The sequence below is a fragment of the Passer domesticus genome, chromosome 4 (assembly GCF_036417665.1).
Source record: "Passer domesticus isolate bPasDom1 chromosome 4, bPasDom1.hap1, whole genome shotgun sequence".
NCBI classification, from domain to species: Eukaryota; Metazoa; Chordata; class Aves; order Passeriformes; family Passeridae; genus Passer; species Passer domesticus.
This window is the reverse complement of record NC_087477.1, coordinates 65,567,956-65,595,205: the sequence shown is the minus strand read 5'-3', so window position 1 is coordinate 65,595,205 and position 27,250 is coordinate 65,567,956. Positions and strand designations below refer to the sequence as shown.

The window sequence follows — 27,250 nt, the reverse complement described above, 5'->3', positions numbered from 1 at the left end:
TTCTGTATGTGCAGTGTAATTGCAGAATTTAGTTCAGGGCTAACTATAAATACTTCTTTATCTGCATAAGCATGTCTTGTGCAACACCATATAGATACACGTACCAAAAACCCAGACACAAGTAGTTGGTTTGTATCTTGTCAGCCCTATTTTACTTTGTTGCTGTGTGTTCTCTCTTAGGTGTGCTTCAAATTCCATTTTAGTTCTTTCATTGCCAACAGTTTTTCTTTGTGGAAATTGAGAAGGGCAGTGGAGGATTCATAGTGATTTTACTGCCTTAAAAAATGTAATTGGAGCTTTTCCAAAAATGGGAGCAACTTAGATTTTAACATGAAAGAAATCATTAGGTTAGGAAGTAGCATGTCTGTTTTTTAGTGTCCTCATCTTTGTCCTAAGGCAAAGTGTTTCTGTGCTTTGCCTGTGAAAGAGAGAATTTTAAATTTCTTGCACTGTTTAGCGTAGTTCTGGGCAATTCCTTGTTTGCCAGATTCAGAAAACAAGCACTTCAGTATACAGACAGAGCAGATGCAGAGTTGCATCTTGGTGTCAGTGCAGCTTCTAGCACAGCACCTGCTGTTTTTAGGAGAGGGAGTGAGTGGTCCTGTGGTTCCTTTACCCTGGCTCTGCTTTTACAGGAGCTGCAGCCTGGTCACCACCGCATTGTGGTGAGGTGTGATTGCTAAGGTGGCACAGGCTGGCAGTCTGCAGGCATGCACAGCAGGATGCTTTATGAAACCATAAACAGAAAAGGTGTTAAATCTTGTCTTGACCAAATAGACAGCTAGCACAACATTCTCAACAAAGGAGGAGTTTGGTTTAGTTTGTTCCACGTGAAAATGTCTTGTGGCTCTGCTGTGGAGATTACTCACCAGTTACTACAAATTTCAGAAGAGAGATCTGAGAAAATTAAACTATTCTTGAAGGATCTGACATGGATTAATCTTTCTTGGGTTTGCTTATCTGCCTTGTGAGTCCTGCTGCTGCTCCATACTGTTTGTTACAGCATTCCTTAAGTAGGAGCCGTCTGCCTTTTGGGCTGTGCTTGATGTGGTAACCTCAGGCGTGAGACTGATGTTGTGTCATCTTCCCAGTTTCATACATTCAGCAAGCTTTGGACTTCTAAATCAATTTTTTGTTAAGCAGTTTTACCTTGGAGATTTAATAGATATGGAAGTCAAACTGTAGTCTGAAAAAAATGGTTTATTTTTCATTTAATTTAGAAATAATGTTGATACGGAAAATTCCTTATTTTGGGAGGATAAATGCAGTTGGTAAGTGTTTAGACTGTAAAATACAATTCCAGTTTTGACCAAGGTGTTCATTTTTGGGGTTAATAATAATTTTGTGCTATTTATTCAAAGAAAAAAAAGCCCTAATATGATTTTTATTGTTGTTCTATATTTCTGCCTTCAGATACCTTGGCTCTTGAGCTGTCATGAGCCAAGTGTATTTCATCCTAAAATTTATGATCTGGGTGTCTTTATACCCTGGATATCTTCCAGATCTAAAGCTTGAAATAATAAATTTTTATAAAATTCTATTTTTGCACAACTTTTTACTGTCAGCTTACAGGTAAACTTGTAGAAAATGGATACTGGCTACCAAGATAAATGTGTTAGATTAGAAAACAAAGAATTTCATCTCCTCTCACTGGATTTTAGGATGGTGAAACAGTAAACTAGCCTTACTATCTACATGGGGTTGTCTTCAAGTCAAGGAGAAAACTGAAATATGTCATGCAGCCATAGCTTTTAAAAATGATACGAAGATCTCTGCAGCATGTTTCTTCAGCCACCTTGAGGGATACAGGTATGAAATATGGTAGAGTTTTGCCATTCATCTGCTGGAATCTGAAAAACCTTTATTAATCAGTTGCACATTATACACATTACAATCTAACAAATATTACAGTCTAATTTTTCTCTCACCTGTATTTGCATTTACTTGTCTAAACAAATTCTTTGCAGCTGGTCATATTACAGTGGACACTAACAATGTTTGCCTTGTTTTTGAATTTATTCAGAATATGTGACTGAAAACTTTCTGGTTGCATAGGCATATATAGAGAGAGAGAGTCATGTAGGACAAAAGGATGGGCTGTTAAAAAACCATACATGAAATCCCTCTGTTGAGTACCAGATGTAGCCTTGATGGCCAGAATTTAGGAATAATTTTGTTCTAAAACCTGGTGATGTAAAATGGGAAAAATTAAATAACAGACTAATGATAATTACAATTCAATCTACTGCTGGACTGTACCAGAACCAAGTTAAAAATTATTATTCTCTAGCAATTCATTGTCCTTGGTAAACTGTCAAGGGCTCAGATATAAAATACCAAATCATGTACAAGATATCTACTAAAAAACCTCAGGCATGTGCCCCATCCAACTTGAAATCATCTTGAATTTACCTAATCTTAACTAATGTGATGTGTTTTGCCAGGGTCAGAGGGAGCAAGTCTAAAAATGAAATTTTAAAAAGGGGAAAATGGTAAAAAAGTCTGGTCAAGATGGTTACTTCAGATGCAAAGTTGGGGTGCATCTTACTGAAATAATATTTTTCTAGAGATTTATGTTTCCCTTGTTTTTTTCAATAAAGAATAGTTCATAGAGGTTGATAAAGCATCAGACCAGAGAGGCTGTAAAATCTGTCTTCCATCTTAACCACTTAGTGAGTCCATCTTGCCTGGAATGGAGCCAACTGAGGTTTAAATCCCTTTTCTGAGGTAGAAAGGACTAAAATCTGATTCTCTCTCACCTTAAATCAGAATTTCTCTCTTGGGTAATAAGAGCTTTCTTCCTGCCAGAAAAAAAAAAAAAATTAACTCAGACTGGCTTATCTCTATCAAAAATCTTCTATTGGGTAGTTTAATAGGAAAGCTCCTGAGGAACTCTCACTTCACCTAATTTCCCAGCTAGAGTTGAACTGTGAAGTTATTCAAGGAATGAATTATATTCCTGAGATGGAGAAGTATGAATTATTTAGTGTGCACAAATGAAAAGTCGTGTTAACTGAGGATGCTGAAGAACCATTACCTTTAGCACTTTCAAGTCCTCAATAAGGACCTGGACGTGCCAGACCTTAAGCAAAAATGCAAGGGCTAAGAGTGTATTTGTGTATAAGGGAAAAGGGGGACTACTGAACTTCGAGCTGTAGCTGCTGCCTGGAAAACTCCTGCTCTGGCAATTGTTGGATAAGGAATGTGCCAGTGCTGTGCTGGGTTTCTGCGTTAAGGCACCTAAGTCAGTCTGGTCATCAGCTGAGCTTTTGAATGGAGAGATGCAGGAATCTCAGCTTGGAGGCAGAGCAAAAGGTTCGTTAGAAAAGAGAACTGTTTCCTTGTCAATGATACAAGCACTCCCCTGCCTTACTACAGCACTGAACCTATTCTGCCTGCTCGAAGTGACATGAAAAATAATAGTAATCAAAACCTGAACTTTGGCTGGTCCAATGCACTCTCTGCTTCGGTGGCCTTGCAAGCCCCACCCTCACCACAGATGGCTGTTTGGGGTCAGAATTCAATCCTGATGGGCTCACCCAGAGTAGGATTCTGGGCAGATGTATTTGTGACTAGTGTGGACAAACACTTGCAAACAAGTACACAATTTCTTCTTGGACACTCAGAGAAGAGGGGAGTTTTTGCTTTATGGATGTAGTAGTTTACACTTGTGATAGAATCTGCAAATGTAAGCCCAAGATTGTTTGCAGAGCTGCTGTTTGGAATCAAGCAGGGTTACATGGCACTGACCTAGTCAGAGTTTGAAGTAAAGTAGCCAATAAATGTGTAAAAGGTTTACAGATCATCAGCAGCACCTTGATTTACACCATTTCTTGCCATAGAGCTGTTCCTTTCTGAACATTCTGCTGCAGGTGTAAACTACCTCATCCATTCACCCACGCCAAAAGACTTTATATGTCTGCATTTTAGGCTAATTTCCTCCCCAACACAGATGCAATCTATGTACTCAGTGGCCTCCTGCTTCATCAGGTGCTAAAAATTTTAATCTCCTCTTGCCTTGCTGCCCAAACCTTCACCCTCCTTAATGATACATAAGTATGTGCTGTCACTCCTTCCTTGCAATTTATTGCATAGAGTGAAATCTGGAAAATTTATCTGTCTCCCTTTATTTTCAGTGTCTCTGTGGGCTGCTCCTAACAGGTAATTAGTCATCACATCTCACTTCACCCCACAGAAAGAGCTGGAGGGCCCAAATGCAAGAAACCAAGAAGTGCAAAATGGTCCAAAAATTGTGAACAGTAATTTGTCAGGGCAGACATGGAAATCCTGAAATATTAATAAAATTAACCTTTTAAATTTGATGAAGCTGAACGCAATGCATCAGAAGAAGCCATCAAAAATTGCTTTAGTTTCCTGGATACGAAAAAAACAGTAGTTTTGTTGGTGACCTGTGTGTGAGATACTCCCCAAGGAAAAGGGAAATTGCTGGAATCAGAGATCAGTTATAGGAGGTGAAAGAGGAAGATTCATGTTAAAGATATGAAACAAAGTAGAGGGACCTCAGGCCACATGTGAAATTTAAAAAAAAAAGATTGGGTGTAAATTTATTTGATGGTGTAACTAAAAAGCAGGTGTTCCCAAGTGTGCCTCCTTCAAAGCCCTCCCGCCTGATACCCACGATAGCTGATCACACAGGTGGAGAGACTCTCACAGACACAGCAAAGTGCCCAAAAGCACTTGCACAAATACTGTTCGTCCTGAGAGGACCAAGGACAAATGTAAGTAAATAACAATTCTTGGCACACAGCTAGAGCCTGAAGTTGCACAGATGGCTACATCTGAGCCCACAAGCACATGGAAATAATATCAATGTTCTTCAGTTTGTTTTATGTGTTAGTAGATTAGAAAATGTTATTCAAACTACATTTGGAGGAAGCACAGACACAACAGGAATCAGTTATAAAATTGCATTTTGGTAAGTTTATATTAATTTAGAAATGTTACTTTTGGTAGAGTTAGGAGAATAATTGAACCCTCAAGGCACTGTAGCCTAAGCAGACACAGAGGTTTGAAAATTATTATCTAGCGAAGCCAGGTGGTAGCACTGAGATGCACTGCAGACTGCTGCTGTCAGTCCTCAAAATGAGGACACAGGAGCTCCGTGCTGGAAAAGAGCTTTAGAAAAGTGAGCTGGAGGTGAGGCAGGAGAGGCAATACCTGCTTCTTTCTAGTGAAATGCTAGTTAGTTACTGGTAACTATTAAATGCAAACACCACAGTTTGGGGAGGGGTTTGGTTGTGGTTTTTTTTTTTGTTTCTTTTAAAAATAATCCTTTGTTTCATTAGGTAGTTGTTTTTCTACTTATTGCAACAGGTTTTTATGGTTTGTGAAACCTTTGTCACTCCTACTCTGTCTGATGGAGTATCATGTTCCTGGAGGTGCCTCCCACCATGGCAGTGGTAGCAGAGGTGAGTTCTGTGTTGGCTGGTGGACAAGAAGTGGAGGAACAACTCCTGAATTAATTTCAGTGCCATACCTGTAGTGTTCTTTTTCCTTTTTGCATGTGGCAAGACCATCTTTTGGGATGCCAACAGGAAAAACAACTCCAGAGCGTCTTGGATGACATTGCTATCCTCATATTCCTTTGCAATAACAGCAAGCCAGCCACAGCAAGACTGCCAGATGTCCCCAGAGGGATATGGGCTGAGATTTGAGCCAGATGCAGAGCAAGGAGCATCTCTGGTTGCTCCACACCTACCTTCAGTTTAGCTATGAGATCCTGACGATCTCGGGTGTCAGAAGGAGCATAGCAGGTTTGTAGGAGTCAATGCAAAGTTCCCAGCTGGCTGGAAAGTTCTCTCTTAGGCATTATTATCTGTTTAGCAAAGTTGCCCCTGTGGTTTCACCTCTGTGTGTCATTCTTCACTTGGTCAGGAATGAGGCCTCTTAGCAGTGGCTAAATATTCTCAGAACAAGGCCCTGAGCAAACATCCATTCAAGAATAATAAAAAAATTGCCTCTGACAGCAAGCAAAGTGCATGAGTAGCCCCCTTCCTGTGAATTTAGGTTCTGTACATGTGACTTTTCTTTATGCCTGTTTTGTAACTCTGGTGTTTGTATGACTTTCACGGGACCCATGCAGTGATTTTTGTCTACTGTTTTAAATCAGACTTTGTATATAAGTTGCATTTCTTCATTGTATCAGGAAATATTTTAAAATTTTTTAATAACTGTCAAAATAGCAGGACATCAATTAACTTGTGTTTACCCCATAGGGGATGATTCCTACTTGATGTTTACTACCAGCTGATGCTAATGAATATGCTTTGTTCTTGTCTCACTTTACAGTGGAACAACTGACATAATGCTAGCTCAAAATCAGCTTTTTGGACACAACTGGGAGTGGAAGCCAAGAAAACTCTTCATGAAATAGTTATCTGTGAAGATGCAGACAAATAGCTCCTAGCAGAGATGAATTGCCATTAGGCAGCAAAACAGGAGTTTTACAATTCATGAAGATTTCCTTTACATTTTTTTCTTTAGGAGGTACCCAAGGCAGCCTAACAAGCACTGCAGAAGGAAAAAATAAAAACAGGTAATTCTAGAGGTTGAGGTTTTATACACAGTGAGAGAGAAATTCTGGCATGTTAAAGGCACACATTACTGTGCTATACGTAACCCCTGGGAGATGAACTGGGTGCTTGCTGGATAGATTGTGCATAAAAGCTGAAGCTGTTTAACTGAAATTAATAATGCATATAGAAAAAAATGACTGGAAAACTGTGGCCAGAGGGTGAGCAAACTGCTGGCCTACATGCACATCTGAGTGAATTTTGTTGGTCTATGTTATATTTTAAGTGAAGAGCAAAATATTTTACAGACAAATAAAACCCAACCAAAAGTCCAAACCTTCATTTTATACTCTCTACCACTCTGTCTCCGATGCTGCAATAAAAGGGCTACAGCCTCTGCACTCATATAGTCCTTTCCCAAATTTAAAGCCATTAGGTTTTATCTTTCTATATTTTCCTTTTGAGAATAGGCATCTTTTACCACCAGAAACCCTCAGTTTAGCTCAACATCCATTTCAGTATTGACTGATCCTGAAGTCATCTATTCCAGGCCAGAAAAGCAATGTGATGAGCCATGGTGGGTGTGCTGGGGCTGCATTGTGATGAGCCATGGTGGGTGTGCTGGGGCTGCATTGTGATGAGCCATGGTGGGTGTGCTGGGGTTGCACCATCCTTGGCCTCAGAGGCAGGAGAAACAGGAGGGGATGCAGGAGCAGGTGGGATCACAGACAGGCTCTCCACTTTGCCAAGAAGGGCTTGGTGGTATTGGAAAAGAGGCCATGGCTTGTATAAGGGGTGTAAACCTTTAGTGACTGGAGTTCCAAATCCACAGACAGCTTTCCATTAAGTGCATTAAGGTGTTTTGTGTTGGCAATAGTGAAATACCTTTCCTTTGACCCCTTACCAATCCCTATATTTAGCAGTATTGTAAGGCATCACTATTAAAGCATGCCCTAATAATAGAGGTTGCATATATTAGTGACAGAAGTATCAAAGGAGGATCTGGGTGTAATTAATGCTCCACTTTTGTTTTCTGAGCTTGTACATCCTGGTTGTTGGAGAGCCAGTGTTCAAGAGCCGCTGTGCGAGCTCAGCCGTAGGAGTGTAGGGGGATTGCAGAGCTGCTGTGTTGTGGGCAGGATGTATTGCCTGGAGAAATGTGCTCCAGGAGTCCGTCAGCCAGAGATGATGGGGGAAATGAAGATGAGAGTGCTTTCTGGGAAAGTAAATCTGGGAAGGAAAATAAACCTGTCAAAGAGAAAAAAATCATCTAGTAATTGGTGGTGCTGGGAAAGTAACCTAGAGACTGAGAAGCATGCAGGAGAAAAATCAGGTGGTGTCATGCAGCTGAAAGAGATAAGAGAAAGACAGACAGAGGGAGAAAAGCCCTGGGAGTTGGGAGAAAGGGAAAGAAGATAAAAACTTCCAAGATTTATGGACATTATGCACCTGAAATTCATTTGTCCACTACATCTGGAAAACAGTTTGTTTTTAGTAGGATACTGCTTGTAGTAGGATAGGATTTTTCACTACAACCCCTGAAAACTACTGCTACAATGAGAAGATTTCATAGGCTGTTTTTATTTTGGTATGTTTATTCCACCCATGTTTATTGCTGGATACCTTTCCAGTGACATCAGCGTCTGAATTAAAGGTACTGGGAAGATGATTCTTTAACAATGAAAGGGAAACATTTGGACCCAGGAATGACTTCTGCAATGCACAGTTCAGGAAAAATGGCATTAAGATGCAGAAAGGCTGAATTTCCTGTGCTAGGACACCAGGGCAGAAGAATACAAAATGACTGGATTGCTATATTGCATTTTAAAAGCTTAATTCCTAATTCTTGCTGGTATTTGGCATAAGGCTTGTGGCTAAGGGAGCTTGATCAAAAGAAATATTGTGTTGCTATAACAAGAAAATAGGTGCAGAGGGGGCAATGGAGGGGACGAGTGACGCACACACAGATGGGCCTTGGAGAAATGGCACATTTCAACCCTTCCCTGATTGTCTCCCAGCCACCACTCCATCAGGATCCTCCCCTGCCTTCCTCATTTCATCACCTCCAAATTGTGCTCCCTGACAGCTACGAGAAGGGAATCAATCGAAACTCTGCTCCTTTCAGCTGCAGCTACGGGAGCCATGGGGGGCTCAGATTTGATTAAGGCATTGTTGAAAATAGCTTTTGGCTTTCATCTGAAACCACTATCCTCAGACTCAATCAGTGAGAGCAAGTGAACTGTGCATGTCCTGTTATGTCACTCGGGTGACACAACAGGTACTGGAGAAGCTGCATTTACAAAAAGGAATTTGCTTTTGAAAGAGCACACAGAGCTGTGGTATGGGCTGTCCTGCAATACGTCACACAGACAGCAACAGTCACATCAGTATATTATTAACATGTGGAGGGTTTTCTTACTTAAACAACAAATTTTAAACTATTGCCTATAATCGATCCAGGCTTTCAAATGGTATAAAATGATTCACAAGTATGTTTTCTGCTGCCACTGTTCCACATAAATTCCAAAGCAGCTAAGTTTGTTCCTTCAGTTTTAACACACAGGACAGGTTTGTAGAGGGTCTCAACATGTATCTGTAAGTGAAGAAAAATTTTCATTTTATTGCTATGAATTAAATCCCATAATTTAATTTGTTGGGTATTTGCAAAAGGTCAGATCGATGTCAGCAGTCTCAGCACTGTTCCAGAAGCAATGCTACTTTATTAAGTAGGCAGGCAGAACGTTGTTTCTGTGGATTGTGCATAAATAGTGTTTAGAATTTTTTTTTTTTAATTTCCTGTCTGTGGACAAGCTGGATGGAAAAAAAATAATAGCCGAAGTTGTGTCCTAAGTTGTTAGGGTAAAGCATTTCAGGCAATAACTGAGTGCAGAACATGGATCTGGGTCCTGGAACTCACAGTATATTTCTAATTTAAAATCATTCTGTAAAGAGATCAGATTTTCCTGATTAAAAACCTTGAGAGGGCTGGTATTTAATATCCACATCTACATTCCATGCTGTACCCAAATTTAATCTCTGTCTAATAACAAGGGTTTATAATGATACTGATTCAGCTAGAAGATAGAAACATCTCCAACAGGATATTTTCACAAACCAAAATAAGTGATGTAACTTCTCCATCTGAGTCCCACAGAGCAAAGGACAAGACATGAACACCCACACTCACCTGTGTGCTGCACAGGAAAGAGACTGGATTCTTGCTCAACACAGCACCAAAAATTACATCATTCAAACCTGAATCTGTTTACAAGTATGTGTAGTTGGAGAAAATAGCTGCTTCAAAGTTTAGAAAAATTGTTTTCTGACAAAGCCTCTCAGCCTTTGCTCGTTGTATCTGCCCTTTCTGCCATTCTGCACCCAATGCCTTTATTTCCACGTTGGCAGTGCTGTGCCTGAAGTGGCTGTGCAATGTGACTGCCGTGGGCACCAACCTGTGTCTTCAGTCCCGTGTGTTCAGTCCTGCCTCTTCTGTAAAACACTTCTTTGCTTTACCCCAAGCATTTATCCCTGTGCTTCCCAATGTGGAAATTTCCACATGGGCCTTTGTGGCTCATCTTAGACCCCAAAACTTGCACATGTGGGTGCTTTCAGCTGCACAGAAGAAAGCAATTTTTTTTGTCCTTGTTCTATGGGGTTTATGTAAGTGAAAAATACATTAAATTATGTTAATTTGTGCTATTGCCTGAGTGAAGAAAGCATTCCACCCACAAAGCGAACTATATTTATTTTAATTTTATTTTTAAAAAAGAAATTATTTTACTAAAAAGCATTAATTTCACATGGACAAGCCCGTTCTCACCACTCCAGAATTCCCATGAGAGTAACACCAAAATTATCTCAACATGTATTAGCTCAGCTAAAATAATGTGAAAAGATACTACAAATATAACAGAAAGATTTTTGCTTATGAGGCATAGCTAGTGAAGTGAAGACTGCGTTACATATATTCATGTTGGAGGAGAATCTATTTGCATCTTGGAAATATCTTATACTCAGAACTGCATCTGAAAACTGAGCAAAGCTGTTGATGCAAAGGACACCAATTTTTGCAGCGGACTTTATTACAAATAGAGCAACTTCTAAGGCTTTTCATAAAGTCCTTTATCTTCAGAGCTCTCTTCCTCCTTTGTACTTTTGAAGGAAAGTGATTTAACACTCATACAGTGATAGCATCAATTTCCCATAAAATTCTTGCTCTGTTTACTGCCAGCTGAAGTGTTTCATTGACTCAGGACTAAATGGCGTTCAGCCACAGTCACCTTCCAAGACCAGTCAATTCACCACTCACTGCCTCCCCTGGTGCAGCTCAGGGGGGTGCAGATGCAGACATGTGTGTGTAAGAACATTTGGAGAGGGAAGCCCTTGTCGTCTTCCCCTCCTCTTCATCAGCAGCCTCTCCCCGTGTGGCGGGGGGCTTTTGCCTGGCACAGCAGGTGAAGGTGGCCAGGAAGGCCATGCGGAAACGCTTGTTCATGAAGCAGTAAATGATGGGGTTCACGCAGGCAGAAGTGTAGGACAGCAAGTGGATGAAGGAGATGGGAGCCCCCGAGAGACGCCGGTCGGCGGAAGCCGTGTCGAAGGCTCGCCAGGCATTGACGCTGAAGATGGGAGTCCAGCAAATGAAAAACAAAACCACTATCACCATCAGCATACGGATGACAAGTTTCTTGGCCATTAAGTTGGCAGAAGAGCTGTTGCTTCTCACTCTCTCTATTTTGTTGTGGCTCATAGCAGAGAGCTGTTGCAATGGCATTTTCCTTTTCTTTTTTGTTTTGTTGAGGTAGCATCCATCTCCATCCTCGTATTTGGCGCTGCAGGTACTTATTCTTCTCTCTGCACATATAAAGTGCTGTTTAAATAGTTGGCAAAATATCTCTGAACAGTCGGCCAAATAAAAGATGAAGAATGCAGTCTAAATCTAAATAAACAGCATAATTCATAGCTGAGCAACTGTTGCAAAGAAAGCACTGGCCTGCTTTTGAGTCAGTCATGTTATCAGCTGCTCTGAATCCATTATCCCCCAATATTCTCACTTCTTACCTCTAGACAACTGATAGAAAAGATGTAAGAATGTTGCTTAGTTCAGTATGGACAGAAGATAGTTTTCAAGGTTATATGCTTCTACTTTAATTTGACAATTTTCATTGTGACATTTATTGACAAAAATGGTCCCCATCCATGGCCAGAAAAGAAATCTTGGTATTTCTAGAATAAAATTAGAAATTTAATGTATTCTGCCCAGAATCTTTGCAAACAAGCCATAGGTGAGGTTTATTTGCTAACAGCAGAGTAACTGTAATCAGGAAATGCGGCTGGCAAGTTCATGACATAACTGACCATAAAGATCATTTTTGCAAGTAGAAAGCTTTCCTTTTATTAGCCTCAGAATGACTGCTCATATCTTCAACTGTAACTTTAAAAAGCCCACCCCAAAGCAAATTGTTTTGTTACCTCGTGAAGATTTTCTCTGGCTGGCATCAAATTTTATTCCTCTGTAGAGTTCCAAAGAAATTAGACCATATGCAATCATCATTATAATCCCAGGAATAAGAAAGAGTGTGAGTAGCAGAAAAGTGTACCTAAGGAATCAAAAGACACACTGAGAATAGGGTATGGATATGACAGTCTGGTCAGAGAGAGAGAAGGCCAAATAAGCTTTCCCATGAATTGGTCTGGGAAGCTTTAGGGAGCTGGAGAGAAAGAATGGTAAACAAATAGTAAACTATCTGCAGGTGGTGTTTTTAACAAGTTGTTTTTCTCATAAAGATGTTTACCCCAAACACCAAAGGGTGTCTTCTTAATTAGCCAATCATGTGAAATGTATTGATTAAATGACCAATCACATCTACCTGGATCAGACCAAGGTATAAAAGGAGGGGTTTCAATAAACTGGTGCTTTTAGCCTCTTAGCCTTCTGATCTAGAGTCAGTGTCACTTCATCTGTTCCTGACTCAACAATGGCAATAAGGAATGACAAAAAAAAAACAGAAAAAAATCCTTTTTATACAACTGAGAATTGGGGAAGGCAGGATTTCAAGATTTTTTGAATTTTTTTCATGCCAATGCAAAATATCATTTTGACACATCAGAAATTTGAAGCTTCCTACTTCTTCTCCTGCTTCCCTCATCAGGAAAAAGACTACAATGTCTGAAAACTGTCTTTCATCCCACCTATGCAGCCCAGAGGAGATGGGCACTCCCACAGTAGTTAAAGGAGGCAGAAGTTTTCTCTGCCCACGACTGGGACTCCCTGCTGTAATCACATGAGTATTGGATGCCCTGTAGTTTTGGTCAATGTTAAAATTGGCTTGCAGAAGCTAAATGAGCACCTGCTGATTCTTAAAGGGGTTCTTGGTACATTAAAAATATTTTAATGGTTGGACTCAATGATCTTAGAGGTTCTTTCCAATGCAAATTATTCTATCATTGTGCTTTGGACAGATCTGACTTCCAGAGGGCTGTGCCACATGTGGGCAAAAACCCAGCCACAACCTGGGTTTTTATCCCTGGGGCCATGAAGAGCTCCTGAGGAGGGCTCCCAGGAGTGGCAATCTCTTTGGTAAAGGAAGCAGCTTTTATGTGGTTTCACATAGGCTACTCTCCTAGTCAGCTTCTCTGAAGTGGCGACAAGCTGGGAAATAAACATGTTTAAATGTATCCATGAGCCTGTGTCTCTCCTGATCCCCGTGACTTGGGTGCAAATTCAGTAACACACCTGGGAATCTGTAAGGAGACCACAGAGAAGAGAATTTTGTCCTGCACCCTTCCTCCTCATGCTGCCAAATACCTAAGACTACTACCGAAAGCATTAACACAGTTATTCTCTTTGTGGATATACCATAGCAAAATGGTGCAGACTTTAATCTTTTTCCCGGTTCCAACTGACCTTCAGTATCAAAAAAAATCTTACACTTTCTGAGTGCCAGTCAGTGTTTAGTCAACATGCAAGGACATCACGTCTAAGTACTATTGCTGTTTGATAGTGCTGCTGTTTACCCTGCCTGGATGTGTAGGACTGGGAGCATGTCTCTCCCCACTTCTCTCTGCCCCTCTTCTCCATAAGCAACCAAAAGGATTCTCAAATTTTCAGCCTCATATTCTACTTCTGTGCTATGGAGAACCTTCAAAGAAATTAACAGGGAAGGGAGCACAGAGAGGGGTGTAAGTGTCTGCATTTCGCAAAGATTAATCAAGGATTTCTCTGAGAATGTTGAAATTTATGTGTAAATGAGTGAAAGCAGTATTCCTACTACAAGTGACAGATGCTTTCTTTACAGTGACAGTTGGGGCTTAGCACACCGTGGTGTGAGAATCATTGCCATGTTGGGCAGTCTTTCCTACGACAAGGGAAAAGACATTCAAATGTCAAAATGTAAACAGCTTAAAAATGTTGGGGTTTTTTCTGATATCTTAAATAAGAATGATACAGTGTATACATTTGCAGAAGGTTAATACTTGATTTTTCATAGGCTTATTGCTATGATGAAATCCCTTTTTTCAGCAGATAATTACACATTTGCTAACAGCCAGTTATTCTTACCAAGACTGTTGAATGACATCGCTTGGCCAAAGGAGCCGACACATATTTGCTGTGGTGTTGTTGTACTTGGTGAAAGGTACCAGTTTGCTGTAGATTGGGTATGGTGACATGATAATAAAGGACACACACCAGGTCGCAGCAATCACTCTCAGGGCGTGAGATTTTGTCTGCCAGACCCTGGACTGCAGTGGTTTGCAAATGGCACTGTATCTCTCCAAAGATATGGCAACCAGGTTGAAGGTAGAGACACTTACTGAGACACCTATGCATATAAAAAAACAAAAAAGATTGTCCTCTTGTTTTAAAGGTTATGTTATATCCAAATGGTCCTGCTAGCTTGCTGTATGCATACAAAAATTAAAAAATATAGCACACTATTTATAAGCAAAAGTATTTATAAACACCAGTCTGATGAAGTCAGTGAAGAATGTGTGGGCAGTGGGTCTGGGTCTCCAGACTGCTCCAGACTGATATTCCTGCTCTGCGCTTCTCTTGCTCCAAAAGTCCAAGAAAAAATACATACTCTGTCAAATCATAAAATTCTGGTAACAGGGAAAGAAGACAATTTTACTCTTAATTATTCTCTTCGCTACTGCGGTCTGTTCACTAATTGCACTGAAATTCAAACAAAGCATTTGAAATCAGTTAATTACTCTCTTAACACAGATATTCACAGTCCCTTTTTATTGTTTTAATTTTTATGAATATCCTGCTTGACTTATGATCTGATTTTCTCATTCAAGAGAGTTAAATCTATTACAACTTTTTAATTAGATGCTAATGGAGTTGCAAACAAGGAGAAACAAAGTAATGAAGCAGAATCTTTGTCCTTCAAATACCCTTAATTTCTTCTGTTCACATTTTATAAAATATGGTTGTTTGTGTTTCTGTCATTGAGGTGCCCCTGTAAAATTATCAATATTTCTTCTTAACATTGCCACAAATTTTTCTTTCAGTGAACGAGCTTTCATTTGTCTTTGTGAATACGTGTCAGACTATAAAATGCCAATATTGTTATGATTTGCTTTACAGAAATAATCTGTAATTGAAAATTTGTCTTTATCTTAAAAAGAAAAATTGAGCACAGTTGATGCAATAGTTGTCAGTGTCTGTCAGGTGATGCCTCTGTTACCTGGACATTCAATGGGAAGTCCTGTCTTTCTGACTCTTAAAATAAAACAACTTCATAATGAGAAACTTTATGCTGGCCTATTTCACTGGATTTTTTAAAAAGTAATTTACACTGTGTGCAATAAGAGGACAATGTTTCAGTAATGTTTTAGGGTATTTTTGCCAGCAATTCATTATAATTGTTTAAACATGGCCTTTAGTTTTATTGGTTTTATCTACAAAAAGATGTTGATTTCCCATTCGCACACTTTAGGTGTGTACTTTCACATTACATCAAAGTTCTCAAGGGCATGGGTTGAAAGGGGACCTGAGGTTTCTGTAATCAACTAAGGGTCTCCCAAAGCAACAAAAACTTTACACAATGTGCTCCCTTTTTCTTTTTCTTTTTCTTTTTCTTTTTCTTTTTCTTTTTCTTTTTCTTTTTCTTTTTCTTTTTCTTTTTCTTTTTCTTTTTCTTTTTCTTTTTCTTTTTCTTTTTTTCTTTTCCTTTTTCATTTGGTTCTGTATGTCATTAAAGTTACGTGTGTGTGCCTCTGTATTTTGCTGGATCAGATCAAGGACACTAGAACCATGAATTTTTGCATTACAAAGTTGTTTCTTTGTAATAGTGATAACTTCAATGGTGGTTTGAAACAATCAGCCTCTTATAGATCTTTAAGCACCTTCTCACCTGTCTCATTAGTCAGTCTTCAAAATAAGTATAAACTTCCCAGACTTACCCATGAAATAAGTGGCAGTTTTGCAAACAGCACTTCCAAAAATAAAATCTTTTAGCAGGTTGGGAATGAGGGTGAAAGGCATGCAGAAAAGGCAGAGCATCAGGTCGCTGACTGCTAGTGACAGCAGAAATGTGTTGGTGACTGTTCTCATCCGCTTGTTTCTTATCAGCACCGTAATCACCAGAACGTTCCCCAAAATGCTGAGCAGAAATATCAGGCAATACAGCAGAATCCGTATTATCTGATGCAAATCTGAAAATTGTCACAGGAAAAGATCAGTTACACAGTATTCAACTGAGATAAATATTATATATTTCAACCTTTAATCAGAAGGTAAAAGCCTTTCTGTATTCAATTTTATGAAGGTTTATGTCTTTACACCAACACAAAATCAGTGAAACTGCTGAAATTCTTAAATGCATTCTGATCTACCTAAATTGCATAGCATTAATCTATAACATAAGCAATACAATGTACATTTGGAGAGTCAAATACAACTTCTTAAAGCATGTGCTTCTCATGCTACTGACTCTGCACCACTTACTTACCATGGGAGATCCTGTTTTATGCAAAATAAGAAAAGATCAAGCAATCAAAAGATATTTTAATATATGGACTTTTTTTCCACCTTCAGAGTGCTATGATTTCATATTCAATCACTTTCATAGATGGTATCAGATCTGATCACTCCATTGTTATGGAACTGAGTAAAAATCATGCTTCTCCAAGTTCTTAGCAGAGATGTTTGCATTTTGTGCTCATAAGTGCTACTGTTTTAGTGTTCCATTATATCCAAATTTTTTCCTAGTTCAATTTTGAATTTGGAAAACCAGCACATACTAAATTTTTTGCTGCCTGTTTCTCATATGAACTTTAAAGCAAGCAGTTGATTTTGCACTCTCTCAGAGAAAATGCCTTGCATAGCTCTTTCTTTCTATAGTATCTCTGAATCCAGCTAGAACTAAAACTGCCTGGCAAAAATAAATTTTCCATACATACCTCTAGAAGGATAAGGTGCATCATCCACACAGAAAAAAGTGTCATTTTCCAAGATGATATTGCAGAGGAAATCAGTAATGTTGGTACCATTCCCAAGGAAGATACTAGCATCAACTATTTCCATTCTTCAGTATCCACAGGGTAGCTTCGATGAAGAAGAAGGTGGGTTTGTAACTATCTGCCCATGCTTTCAGTAAGCAAATGGTTTCTGAATGAAGTCTTCAGAAGAAATACAAGAGAGGCAGCTGTGCAAGGACGCTGTTCTGACTCTCCAGCAGGAGCACCCAGCACACAGAGCCCTGTTCTGGCTGAACAAGATTTATTCCAGAGGCACACACGGCCGCTCAGAAAAGCAAAGCGTGTGTGCACGTACACACTCACACGTATGCACACACACACACACACACCCACACCCACACCACAAACATCCCCCTGGGTACTTTTTAGATCCACCCTCTTCTGTTACTGCATTACTGTTGGGATTATAAACAGGAAAAGATTACAGCATTAACCCCTCGCAAGATTGCCTCTACTCATGTCTCTGCATTATTTCTCAGAGTCAGCCTGTTAGGTCACAGCCTATAAATGAGACTCATCAAGTGAGGAGAGTGATAAATCTGTCTCTCAATTAACATTTAAAATGGTAAGAGTTGCTTAATAAAAGGGCAGAGAAGAGAAAAACATAATGAAGATTTTGCATTCCTTACATGGAAATGATTCTTGTCTTCATATTTTTCAGAGTAAACTGAAGATATGGTAGACTCAGAAAAATAAAAGCAGCTACATTTATCTCAATTGGCGAAGTGCTAGTTTCCTGTGAAAGTGCTGTACGTGCCTGATCCAAACCCCAGCAAGTAAATAGAAAAACTCACTAATTTCACTTAGTGGATCAAATCTTATGAAAGTATATTAGAATTGTCAGTTAATATAAGCAGAAGTCTATACATTTCCTCTGTGCAAGAACTTGACAAACTTGATGAACCTGATAAATCGTGGCACATTAGTTATACACCAGAAAAAGAAAAACACAAAGATCTTGATGGCTTAGAAGTTCTGCTTTTTAAATAAACATCAGCCTCACTGGTCTTTTCACAAAGTCATGGGCTTTTACTTTCCAGTATATAGCTTGTTTATGGCCAGAAATATAAATTAATATTAGAAATTAATCTCTACTATAACTGAATGAAAAACTAATTTCACATTTTTAAATCCCTTTTGCTTAAAAGCAGAGCAGTAACAGGTTTTTATAACAAATCCTGACCCCTCAAAGCTGATACACACAGATTGGAAAGCCTGGCTTTCTTTTCCAGTCTTGCCAGCTTTGCTTTATAGAATGAATAATGGGAATAGGTATGTAGGAAAGTAGATTGAAAAGTTAGGTTGAAAGTTCTACTTTCTCAATTATACTTTGTACCTCTGGGAGTCCTGGATGCAGCTGGCCATCAGTGGCCCACAGCACTGCACGGTCCCACTGACCACCCTGCTCTCAGGGTGTGAGAGGCTGGCCAGGGCTGAGATTAACACTGGGAAGACAGTGCAGGTCTCTCGTGTCAGTCTCAAAGATATGTTGGACAGGACGAAGCACCAGCTTCCCCAGGACAGCAGGAACCCCTCACTGAGCCCCAGCCCAAGGCAAGGGCCCACTTCAGTGTCAAGATATGCTTGCTAAGCACATGCAAGAGGGGTGAAGCCAATGAGGCCAGCAGCCACAGTTGGAGGCTTCACGGAGTCGGCAAAAAGGCAAACTGACCCAGGCTGCACTGGACACAGCTCTCCTTGTGTGCTGTGCAGGCAGCAAAGGAGCTGGATCACAGTGGTAGGAGACAGCAGGTGCAGCACAGGCTTGAAGAGCTGAAGGATAAGTAGTGAGCCATGACTAACTCTAGGAGGTACTAATTTCAACCAAAAGCAAGAGCAGAATGTGTGAGGGAATGATATTCTGCGCAAATCCCAGCAACTGTGGAGTTAGTGTTCAAAACAAAGTGGATCACCTTGTTCACATACTCAGGACTCTGAATGTATAAGGTGCAGCTTTCCGCTACAAATTTGTCCAGAGATTTTTATCTGTTATTAGAGTCCTCATCAGTTTTCCATCTCTGAAAGCCAGACTTACAGACTGGCTCACAATTCCAAGGGTTTAGTTCCCCTGGAGTCCTTTTTAAACATTGGCATCCCATTTACACAATTTTTTTTTCCTGGCAACAACGTATTTCTAAACAATAGATTGCACATCATAGTTAATAATTTTACTATTTCCTTTAGAAGTTCTGGATGGATACCATCTGGTCCTGGGCTGAGCTTGATTCAGCATCTGCTAGTTAAATTGCCAGAGCAAATGAGGAAGAATTTGCTATGAACTCTTGACTCCCATTTTGGAGTGGATTTCTGCATGAAATGTATCGAGATCAAAGAGTTTTGTTTTTCTAGGCTTTTATTTTGCATAGATTTACTCAAATGTACAGCCAATAGTCCTCATGTTTGAACAGTTCTGAGTTGCCTTTATCATATAATTTCTCTCCACTACATTTAGCTAACTGCTTGATAGATCACTCTCCATGCAGATCAGTCTCATCTCACTGTCTCCCTGCAAGTTTGAGGAGAGACAAAAAAAGGAGGCTTTAACAAAATTCTTGCTCATTGCAGATGTAATTTTATCATTTAGGAGAAACAAAAACCCTGTCTGTCCACTTCTACTTAATCATGCATTATTTGGGATGTTGAAAGTTTTAGGCAAGAACTTCTCTGGAGTTGGCTGTTTTATTACCAACACTGATTTATTAATAAAATTGGTTTTTAATTAAGAAATAATTTAGGTATCTTAATATGACTGCATTGATAGTTTGGACAAAAGTATACCAAAATATTTTTCCATATATTGGAAGGAGGCTTGCTAATCCATGATAACAAAAGAATCCGCCTCTTTTATTTCTAGTCGTAATCCTTTACTCCCCTGTAATGTCATACACTGAACACACTGCCCTTGCAGCCAAAACAGTTGTTGTGCTCTGCCATTTCCTGCTATCTATATGTATATTTTCTCATCCAAAACAAAACCACATCAATTTACAGTCACCACATTCTTTTTTTTCCTGAAGAATACTCTGTTCTGTTTTTTCATTAATTTGACAAAGATCTTAAATAGAAAATGCACTTGTAGAATTATTAATTTGGAAAAGCATATCTGTATCTGGTGTCAAATTACAAATAGGTTTAGGTTTACCTTAGGTTAGACCTTACCAGGTCTTTTTTGTCCTGACAAGTGAAATTAAATAAAACAATTAGAAAAAACATATATGGAAAATCATGGCCTACTTCTGTTCAGATCATACTGATTTGAACTAAATAATGTAAGGATGAAATTTACTTCCGAGCATCTTGTTGTACTATTAGTGATTTCTAAAATGCCATTCAGCAACCACAGATAGGATCAAAGGCAAACAAGGTGCTCCTGCTGCCCCTGCAGTGCTTCTGCAAAGTAATAGGTATTACATGGTACGTTCTTTAATTAATCTCTGGAAGATTCCACAGGTCTTCAATAATTAAATTCTTGTATTTGGGTCACGTTATTATCAAGACACATCTCAAGGTATCTTTTAAATTATTTGGGGGTGATCACTTTTCATCATTTTGAAGTGCAAATTCATAGTGTTTGAACTTCCTAGATATTTGCAGTACCATTGACCTGACCTACCTGTGAGATGCAACACAGGTGGTCCTGACGCCTTCATGGGCATCCAGGCAGCCTGTCCTACCACCTTCCTCAGAAGGGAGGAAATGAGACCTCCCAGGGGATGGCTGTGAGTTCTGTACGGTGTTCAAGGCTCTCTGATGAATGGGATGAATAAAGCATATTGTCTCTGTAAATCCTCAGGTCCAATTTCATAATCATGGTAAAGTTTCTATGGGCTTCCAGGGTGCAAAAGGGATTTCTGCTCCAGAGATTTCTATGCAAGTTCTATCTACAATTTAGGGAAACTGCTTCAAAAAAATATGCATAAATCACTTGTCCAGTGTAACATAAGTTCTTGTAACAATCCTTCTGACGCCCTGTGATATTACTGAAGCCTGGGATGAGTCATGTTCCACTCATTCCACCCAAATGGCTCACCATGCATGCTGCTACTCATGTTGGCACTTCTCAGACTGTCACTGAGCTCAGCTGCATCTCCACTCCCCACACACCTGGCCCCCTAACTATTAAAAACTGAGGGCAATGCTCTCTGAACAGCTGAAGATGATCCTTTTCCTTTTTGTGTCTTATCATAAAGGATTCATAAGTGCTATAAGGAATGAATACACACCCAAGAAAGAGGAACACAGATATTTTTTAAAGGTGTTTGTTTCTTTTGCAGGCTATACATGATGTAGTATAACCCTTTTTGTCCCTTCACCCTGTGAATATTAATTAGTTCAGGATTTAAGCTAGAGATGCAAGCGAATAGCCCTGCATACCCTTATACTGTGGGTATATTATGTGCTAGAGCTGCATGCCAAGTAAACTGCACCAACACATGGCCCAGGAGATCACTTTTTTGAATTATATTAGCACTATCAAATATTGGTACCGTTAATGTTCTCCTTTGAGCAAACCATTGCATATTAGACCAACATCAGTCAAAGCCAAAATCCATCACATGTTCTAAGGTACTGGTCACTGAGGTACAGTCATGGCATGGTTTGTAAAAAACAGATAAAAGATCAGGGATTCCCACCAGAAACAACCCCAATAGGTTATAACATCAGCAACAAAATGGTACAACTGTTCTTGACAGTACTCAACTCCCTAAGAAAGCTCAAAACAGCAACAGGCTGCTAAATAAAGCCCCACCTGTAACAACTGAGAACCATCGTCTTTGATTTTAAGATTTCAGTTAGGCACATAATAAAGAGTCACAACTATTTTCCCACAAGAGATTTTCATTTGCATATCTAAGAGAGGTATATTGATGAAATTAGTTATGTTAACTGCAGCTGCTATGAGTTTCAATTTAAAGATGAAAAAACAAAGCAAGTATTTGGCACAGGCCACTCCGTGGGGGAGTGGAAGACTTGGGAAAAGCAAGGAAGTCTTTTCAGACTGCTGCTGTCTGATACTTTGCTCTCAAAAGAAGCCACGGTATCCTCATGATGTTAAGATCAAATGGATTTCCACAGAATTAGATAAAGAGATGTTAGTTTCACAACACCAACTAAGTAATTTAGAGTGGCTGTGCAATTAGCAGGGAGGAAATGGAGAAGGTCAGCTGATGTATTATTGGGTGAATTGGTACCAGCATGTCTGAAGCCAGGGCTTCAGTTTGTGTGTCTTACTATGTACAGAGAGAAATTAGTTTGTGTTCCATAGCATCTCATCTAACATCAACATTTTTAGAGGAGTATCAGTGTCTGTTGATAATAAATTCCCTTAAGGTAATACTACTGAACTTTGTTTACTGACATATTCCCAGGAGTCTTCTAATCCTTGTTTGTAGAGAACCCAAGATATGGGAATCAAGAGAGGCATTGTCTTTATTAGAAAAATACTGAAAATTACACTTACATAAAATGAATCAATTTAATCAGCAATAGTCATTCTTTAAAGTTTCAGGTTTTTTATAGGAAACATAAACTTCCTATGAGCAGTCATCTGATTTGACATAAATTTGCACAAGTCTGCACAAGAAATAGAACATACAATTTATAATATTTTGATGAATTCTCTGTTATTCAGTACCGAAGAGGGGCACATAGCCTCAGATTTTAAAGAGTAACTAACTGGCTAAACCTTTTCTCAACAACTGATATCTGAGTATGCATTTTAGTAATTTGAAACAATTCAAACCATGAAGTGAGGGTAAAGAGCAAAAATTTTAGAAGATATTGCAAAATGCCTCTCCGCTAGAAGACCTATCATTACTGCTGGTACAACACAGACAGCTACTGTACTCTATAAAACCCTGTCAGCAAAGCCCACAAGGAAAGGACACTCCTTGAAAGTATGTAACCAATGTAGGATTCTGATCTAATAAATAGAAAAGCAAAAGACTGTGGGTTGTCTAGAATTTTGCTGGTTTCCCATTGCCATGATTTTGTATTGAAGGGTAGTCAGACAGCAAGATGAAGGTTGTCCCCTTCAAATTATGGGCTTATATAATGAAAGTAAGATTTCAAATTAGGCTCATGGCCTGCATTCTGTTGTACACAATTAAGTATTTTATTGTTTGACTCTTGCTCTCTTACTGTGATAATCTCCAGGCCATTTTTTCAGTTAAATGGAACTCTGATAGCTGGCACTTTGGACTAATTATTGAACACAATAAGAGGAGGCACAGGGAGACCCTCAGGAGCAAAGACAGTTTACCCCAGCTGAAGTTTTCTTCCAGGTCTTAATTTCTGGGAAGTTTAGCTTTATTTGTAAATTAGCTAAATGCTCTTTGCATTTTGGACTTTGATTGGTATAATGCCATCCAATAACTGTTCAAAGAAAGTTGTCAGTTATAATTTTCTGAGAAACTGGGGGAGGCAGGTCAAGTCCATAGTGACAAAAAATACTCTAATTTATTTCAATTATTGTGCTAAGCAGTCCTGGAAGTATTTGATAGCAATTTCAAAACTCTATTAAAATACTGAAACACTGAAAACAATACTTTCCAGAGTTTCAGCACAGATGAGCTGTTAAATGATGGTATTGTTGGCTTTACTTGCCAGGCTTTTGTCTATATAATCCTTAAGAAAGTATATTCTGAGGAACAATTGCTGTAGTTAGTTTGGACTATTTGCTCATGTTTATATGGTATTACATAGTGCAGGGAGTTAATGTGACTGAAAGTATGTAAGTTTTAAATTAACTTTCATTGTTTAGTCTTTGCTTACATTACAAAACTGTTTTAAATCTGCCAAGAAGTCTCAGCTCTCAAAAGAAGGGAGAATCAAAACTCCAAGGACAAACTCAGCTCTGAATTCTCTACACTCACTTTTTGACAGAATCAGATTCAGTCAGACTGCTGTGGTGTGTCCAAATAACCAGGATTTATAAGTTAAGCATATCAGAAGTTGGATCTTGTGGATGTAATCCTTATATATAGAAAAATTATGTGCCACACTCTTGGTTGTTTTTATTTTATGGGCATTTAAAATTTTGCAGTATATTAACTGCAATTAACTGGGTGATTTTTTTTCCTAATATTTTTCTGTGTGTGCCTGAAGCCATTATCTCATATTTGCAATTTCATGCCATTCTGCTTTGGCCCTTTCCGGAACCAGCTGCTGTGGTGGTAAGTGTGCTCTGTACAGAAAAATCAGGGCAAAGGAGTCCCAGATCACACCCACATTCTGGCTACTGTGTCTCTTCTTGGATACCTTACCTCTTCACAATGTTCTCAATGCATTCATTTTGCAATCCTGCAATGTGGGAAAAATGAATAAATTGAAGAAAGAAAAGTATTTCTGATTAGATAATGACAAAAGATAAGTGACATTTTGTGTTTTGCATTTACAAGCTTTGCTGACTCAAGTTCCTGGATCAAGTAAAGAGTTTTCAAAATATTCTAAGCAATACACGAGTTAAATACTCCCAGTTTACGCTGTCACCTACTCTGGTTTTAAACCCAGTGGTACTTAAAGTATAATCCTGCTCAAACCACAGTCTAACAGTGATCTTATCTCTTTAATTTCGATTTACATTTCTGTTAGAAAGTTAGAATTGCCAGCTGCGATTTTATACTTTGTAGAGACAGACGTCCCCAAAGTCTTCACTTAATTCTCAAAGACTGTTCATGAATGTTATTAGGCATCAAATGGGAATGCTCTGGCAAAAAATAAATCATTATTTCATTAGCTGTTAAACTGAGCCATTTCATACCAGAATATCTTTTTCACAAGACCTTATAAAGAGAATAATAAAAATTTAAAATTGGATTCTGTGAGAAATATTCAAATAAATTCTAAAAAATCAGATCATTATATAAATTGGTAAATAAGTTTTCATCTTCTGTTTCAAGAGGAGTAGATGGTAGGTGACATACCATATTATCCAACCTAAAATAACAGGAAACTTGTATTCCTGTAGTCTGAAGTGTTACTAAACAGCCAAGGCCTTACAGATTTAACACTGTTTGAGAAGAAACTGGAAGTACAAATTGCTAGTTTTTGATGAAATCCAGCCTAATTATTTATTGTCAAGAAGACAATAAATTTCATTTCCCTTAATAGTACAGGGGAATGAGAAAAAAAACCCAGGATTTTTCATTGCTTACACTTTCCCCATCACCCTGACACAGTGGCTCATTTAGTTAAGTGACATGATAACAACTTCTTCTGTTCCTTCTTCAGTGCATCCTCATCAGTGGTTCTTTACTTATTGCTCATCCTATTTGTGTGTAGTTTTCTCCTGCGTTAGGCCAGCTTAACCAAAACTGTGAATTTGAGAATGACACCTTGAGTCTGGAGTGTTCATCCCTTAGGCAATCCAGGTGAGCTGGGTTCAGTACCTCCAACTGGTGTTATTTCCAGTTCTAAGGAGGAAATAAATGGTTAAGTCTCAAAGACTTGTGCCTCTCAGATAAGATTGTGAAAGCTAGTAGTATCTATTTTAAATATTTATCCCATCCATAGTCTTGCTGCAAACCTCACAGATATATCTGGAAACAGAAAAACAACCCTTCATTTTAAAAGTAGCTTCCTTGAAAGAGTCAGTGCCATGAATGTGTCAGAGGAGCTTTAAGTTGGATATCAGGAAGAGGCGCCTCACCCAGAGGGAGGTTGGGCACTGGAACAGGCTCCCCAGGGAAGTCGCACAGCCCCAGCCTGGCAGAGTTCAAGGAAGTGTTTGGACAACAGTCCCAGGCACAAGGTGTGACTTTTGGGGATTGTGTTGTGCAGGGTCTGGAGCTGGAGCTGATGATCCTGAGGTCCCTTCCAACTCAGGATATTCTCTGCTTCTGTGATGATCTCATGCTGTTATCTCCCTGTATGCCAATACATACGTGGGGGCCAAGCTTATGTAGCACACCTTTGATCTAAAATATTATTATGCTGCTTTTGTTATTAGCCTAATTTTGCCAAAATGAAAAGCCCTTCTGCTGTTGAACAACTCCAATAAGGTATTTTAATTCCATATTTTAGGTTGATGCTATACGTTATCCAGCAGGAATCCACACAGCTCTACTCTCTGTGACTGCAAGCCTCAATTCAGTCTCAGATAAAGACCAGGAAATATGTGTATTTATTTAAGCTCATAGCACATTTTATCCCATCTGCTGTGGAAAATGTGTCCTTTGCTTAACAGTGGGTAGGAATGTTGGGTACCAGGGTCCTTCCTATGAAGAACAAAAGTGATCAGTGATAAATTGCATTGCTATAGGACTGCTTATTCATATTAATGACTGATAGTCTCAGACAGGCTGTACAGTTTTTGGTTTATCAGTTTCATACCTTGTCTCTGTTTTTATTTTTTTTTGCAATAAATACAATTTATTTCAACCCTTCCTGAGCCCTTTAGCACATTCACTTTTGTGAATGTTTTCTAATTTTCCTTCCTGGTCTTTCTGGGAGCATGCTGCAATATAGATTGTAAGATTCAAGCCTGTATCCTGTAATTAACAAAATAATACAATTTTTTAGGTACTACCTCTGTCCTTTTTTTGATTTAGCAAATTTGTTGTGCATTTGAAAGATTTCTTTACAGACCTCTAAACAGTGATGCAAAACAGAAAACCTAACTGCATTTTTATATTTAAAATTTTTGGTTTCAATGTGCAGAGCTTCATCTGAAATCAAATCATTTGGGTTTGTTTGTGCTCCCTAGAGCTGTGTATAATATTTTGGTGTCATTTTTCCTTTAAGCAGATCCGTATATTAATTTGTATGTTTTGGGTTAGTGAAAGCAGGGTAGTCTGCTGCTCAGTGGCTCTGAATCCAGCCTGCAGAGCTGTGCTTCACATATGTGTGTTCTTCCACTGTTCCACTCTTTTTTGGGTGAATTTTTGAGCATGTTGTTATAATGAACTTATTTCCACAATAAAAGTTTGATCATCTAGTTGTGCTTCATATATGCACAACAATTCCTGTAACAGGCAGTATTAGAAATCAATGTTTCAGAAAAATTTCTGCAATAATGCATTCCTGTATATGAACAGAGAAACAGTAGAAATTTAGAAATTAGGGCTCAGTTTTACATTTTGACTTAATCTCTTTTGAACTAATACAGGACAACTCCAACTGTTTCAACATAGGATTCTTTAGGCCCCCACTTATGGCCCGAGATGTGTCAGAGAAAATTCTTTTCCATAGTTGGTGATGATATTTAATCAGTGCCCGGTGCTCCCTTT

General features: G+C 39.0%; 1 protein-coding gene and 1 long non-coding RNA gene across 3 annotated transcripts; one reads left to right on the top strand and one right to left on the bottom strand.

Annotated features, from left to right (window-relative positions):
- Positions 1-3,416: 3,416 nt before the first annotated feature.
- LOC135300061 (uncharacterized) lies at positions 3,417-7,097 on the top strand. Of its 2 annotated transcripts, none has more exons than XR_010361933.1 (3): positions 3,417-4,739; positions 5,335-5,429; positions 6,310-7,097. It is a non-coding gene; the product is annotated as an uncharacterized LOC135300061 (long non-coding RNA). The 2 variants fall into 2 exon arrangements; XR_010361934.1 differs by having other exon boundaries at positions 5,533-7,097.
- A 3,193-nt stretch (positions 7,098-10,290) lies between these two features.
- Positions 10,291-18,346, bottom strand: CCKAR (cholecystokinin A receptor). The gene is made up of 5 exons (XM_064418460.1): positions 16,944-18,346; positions 15,945-16,196; positions 14,095-14,356; positions 12,006-12,133; positions 10,291-11,387 (listed from the first exon to the last, which is right to left on the bottom strand). Exons 1-5 carry the CDS (start codon positions 17,065-17,067, stop codon positions 10,861-10,863), a joined length of 1,293 nt encoding a protein of 430 aa, XP_064274530.1. The 5' UTR covers positions 17,068-18,346; the 3' UTR covers positions 10,291-10,860.
- Between the last annotated feature and the right edge of the window lie 8,904 nt (positions 18,347-27,250).

Bases quoted from the DNA above. Each gene is read 5' to 3' on its own strand.
- CCKAR (XM_064418460.1), bottom strand. From the start codon at position 17,067: ATGGAAATAGTTGATGCTAGTATCTTCCTTGGGAATGGTACCAACATT. The intron at 14,357-15,944 runs GTAAGTCTGGGA...TTATATGCATAG, and splicing joins AACTGCCACTTATTTCATGG to GTGTCTCAGTAAGTGTCTCT. The intron at 12,134-14,094 runs GTAAGAATAACT...TTGATTCCTTAG, and splicing joins GATGTCATTCAACAGTCTTG to GTACACTTTTCTGCTACTCA.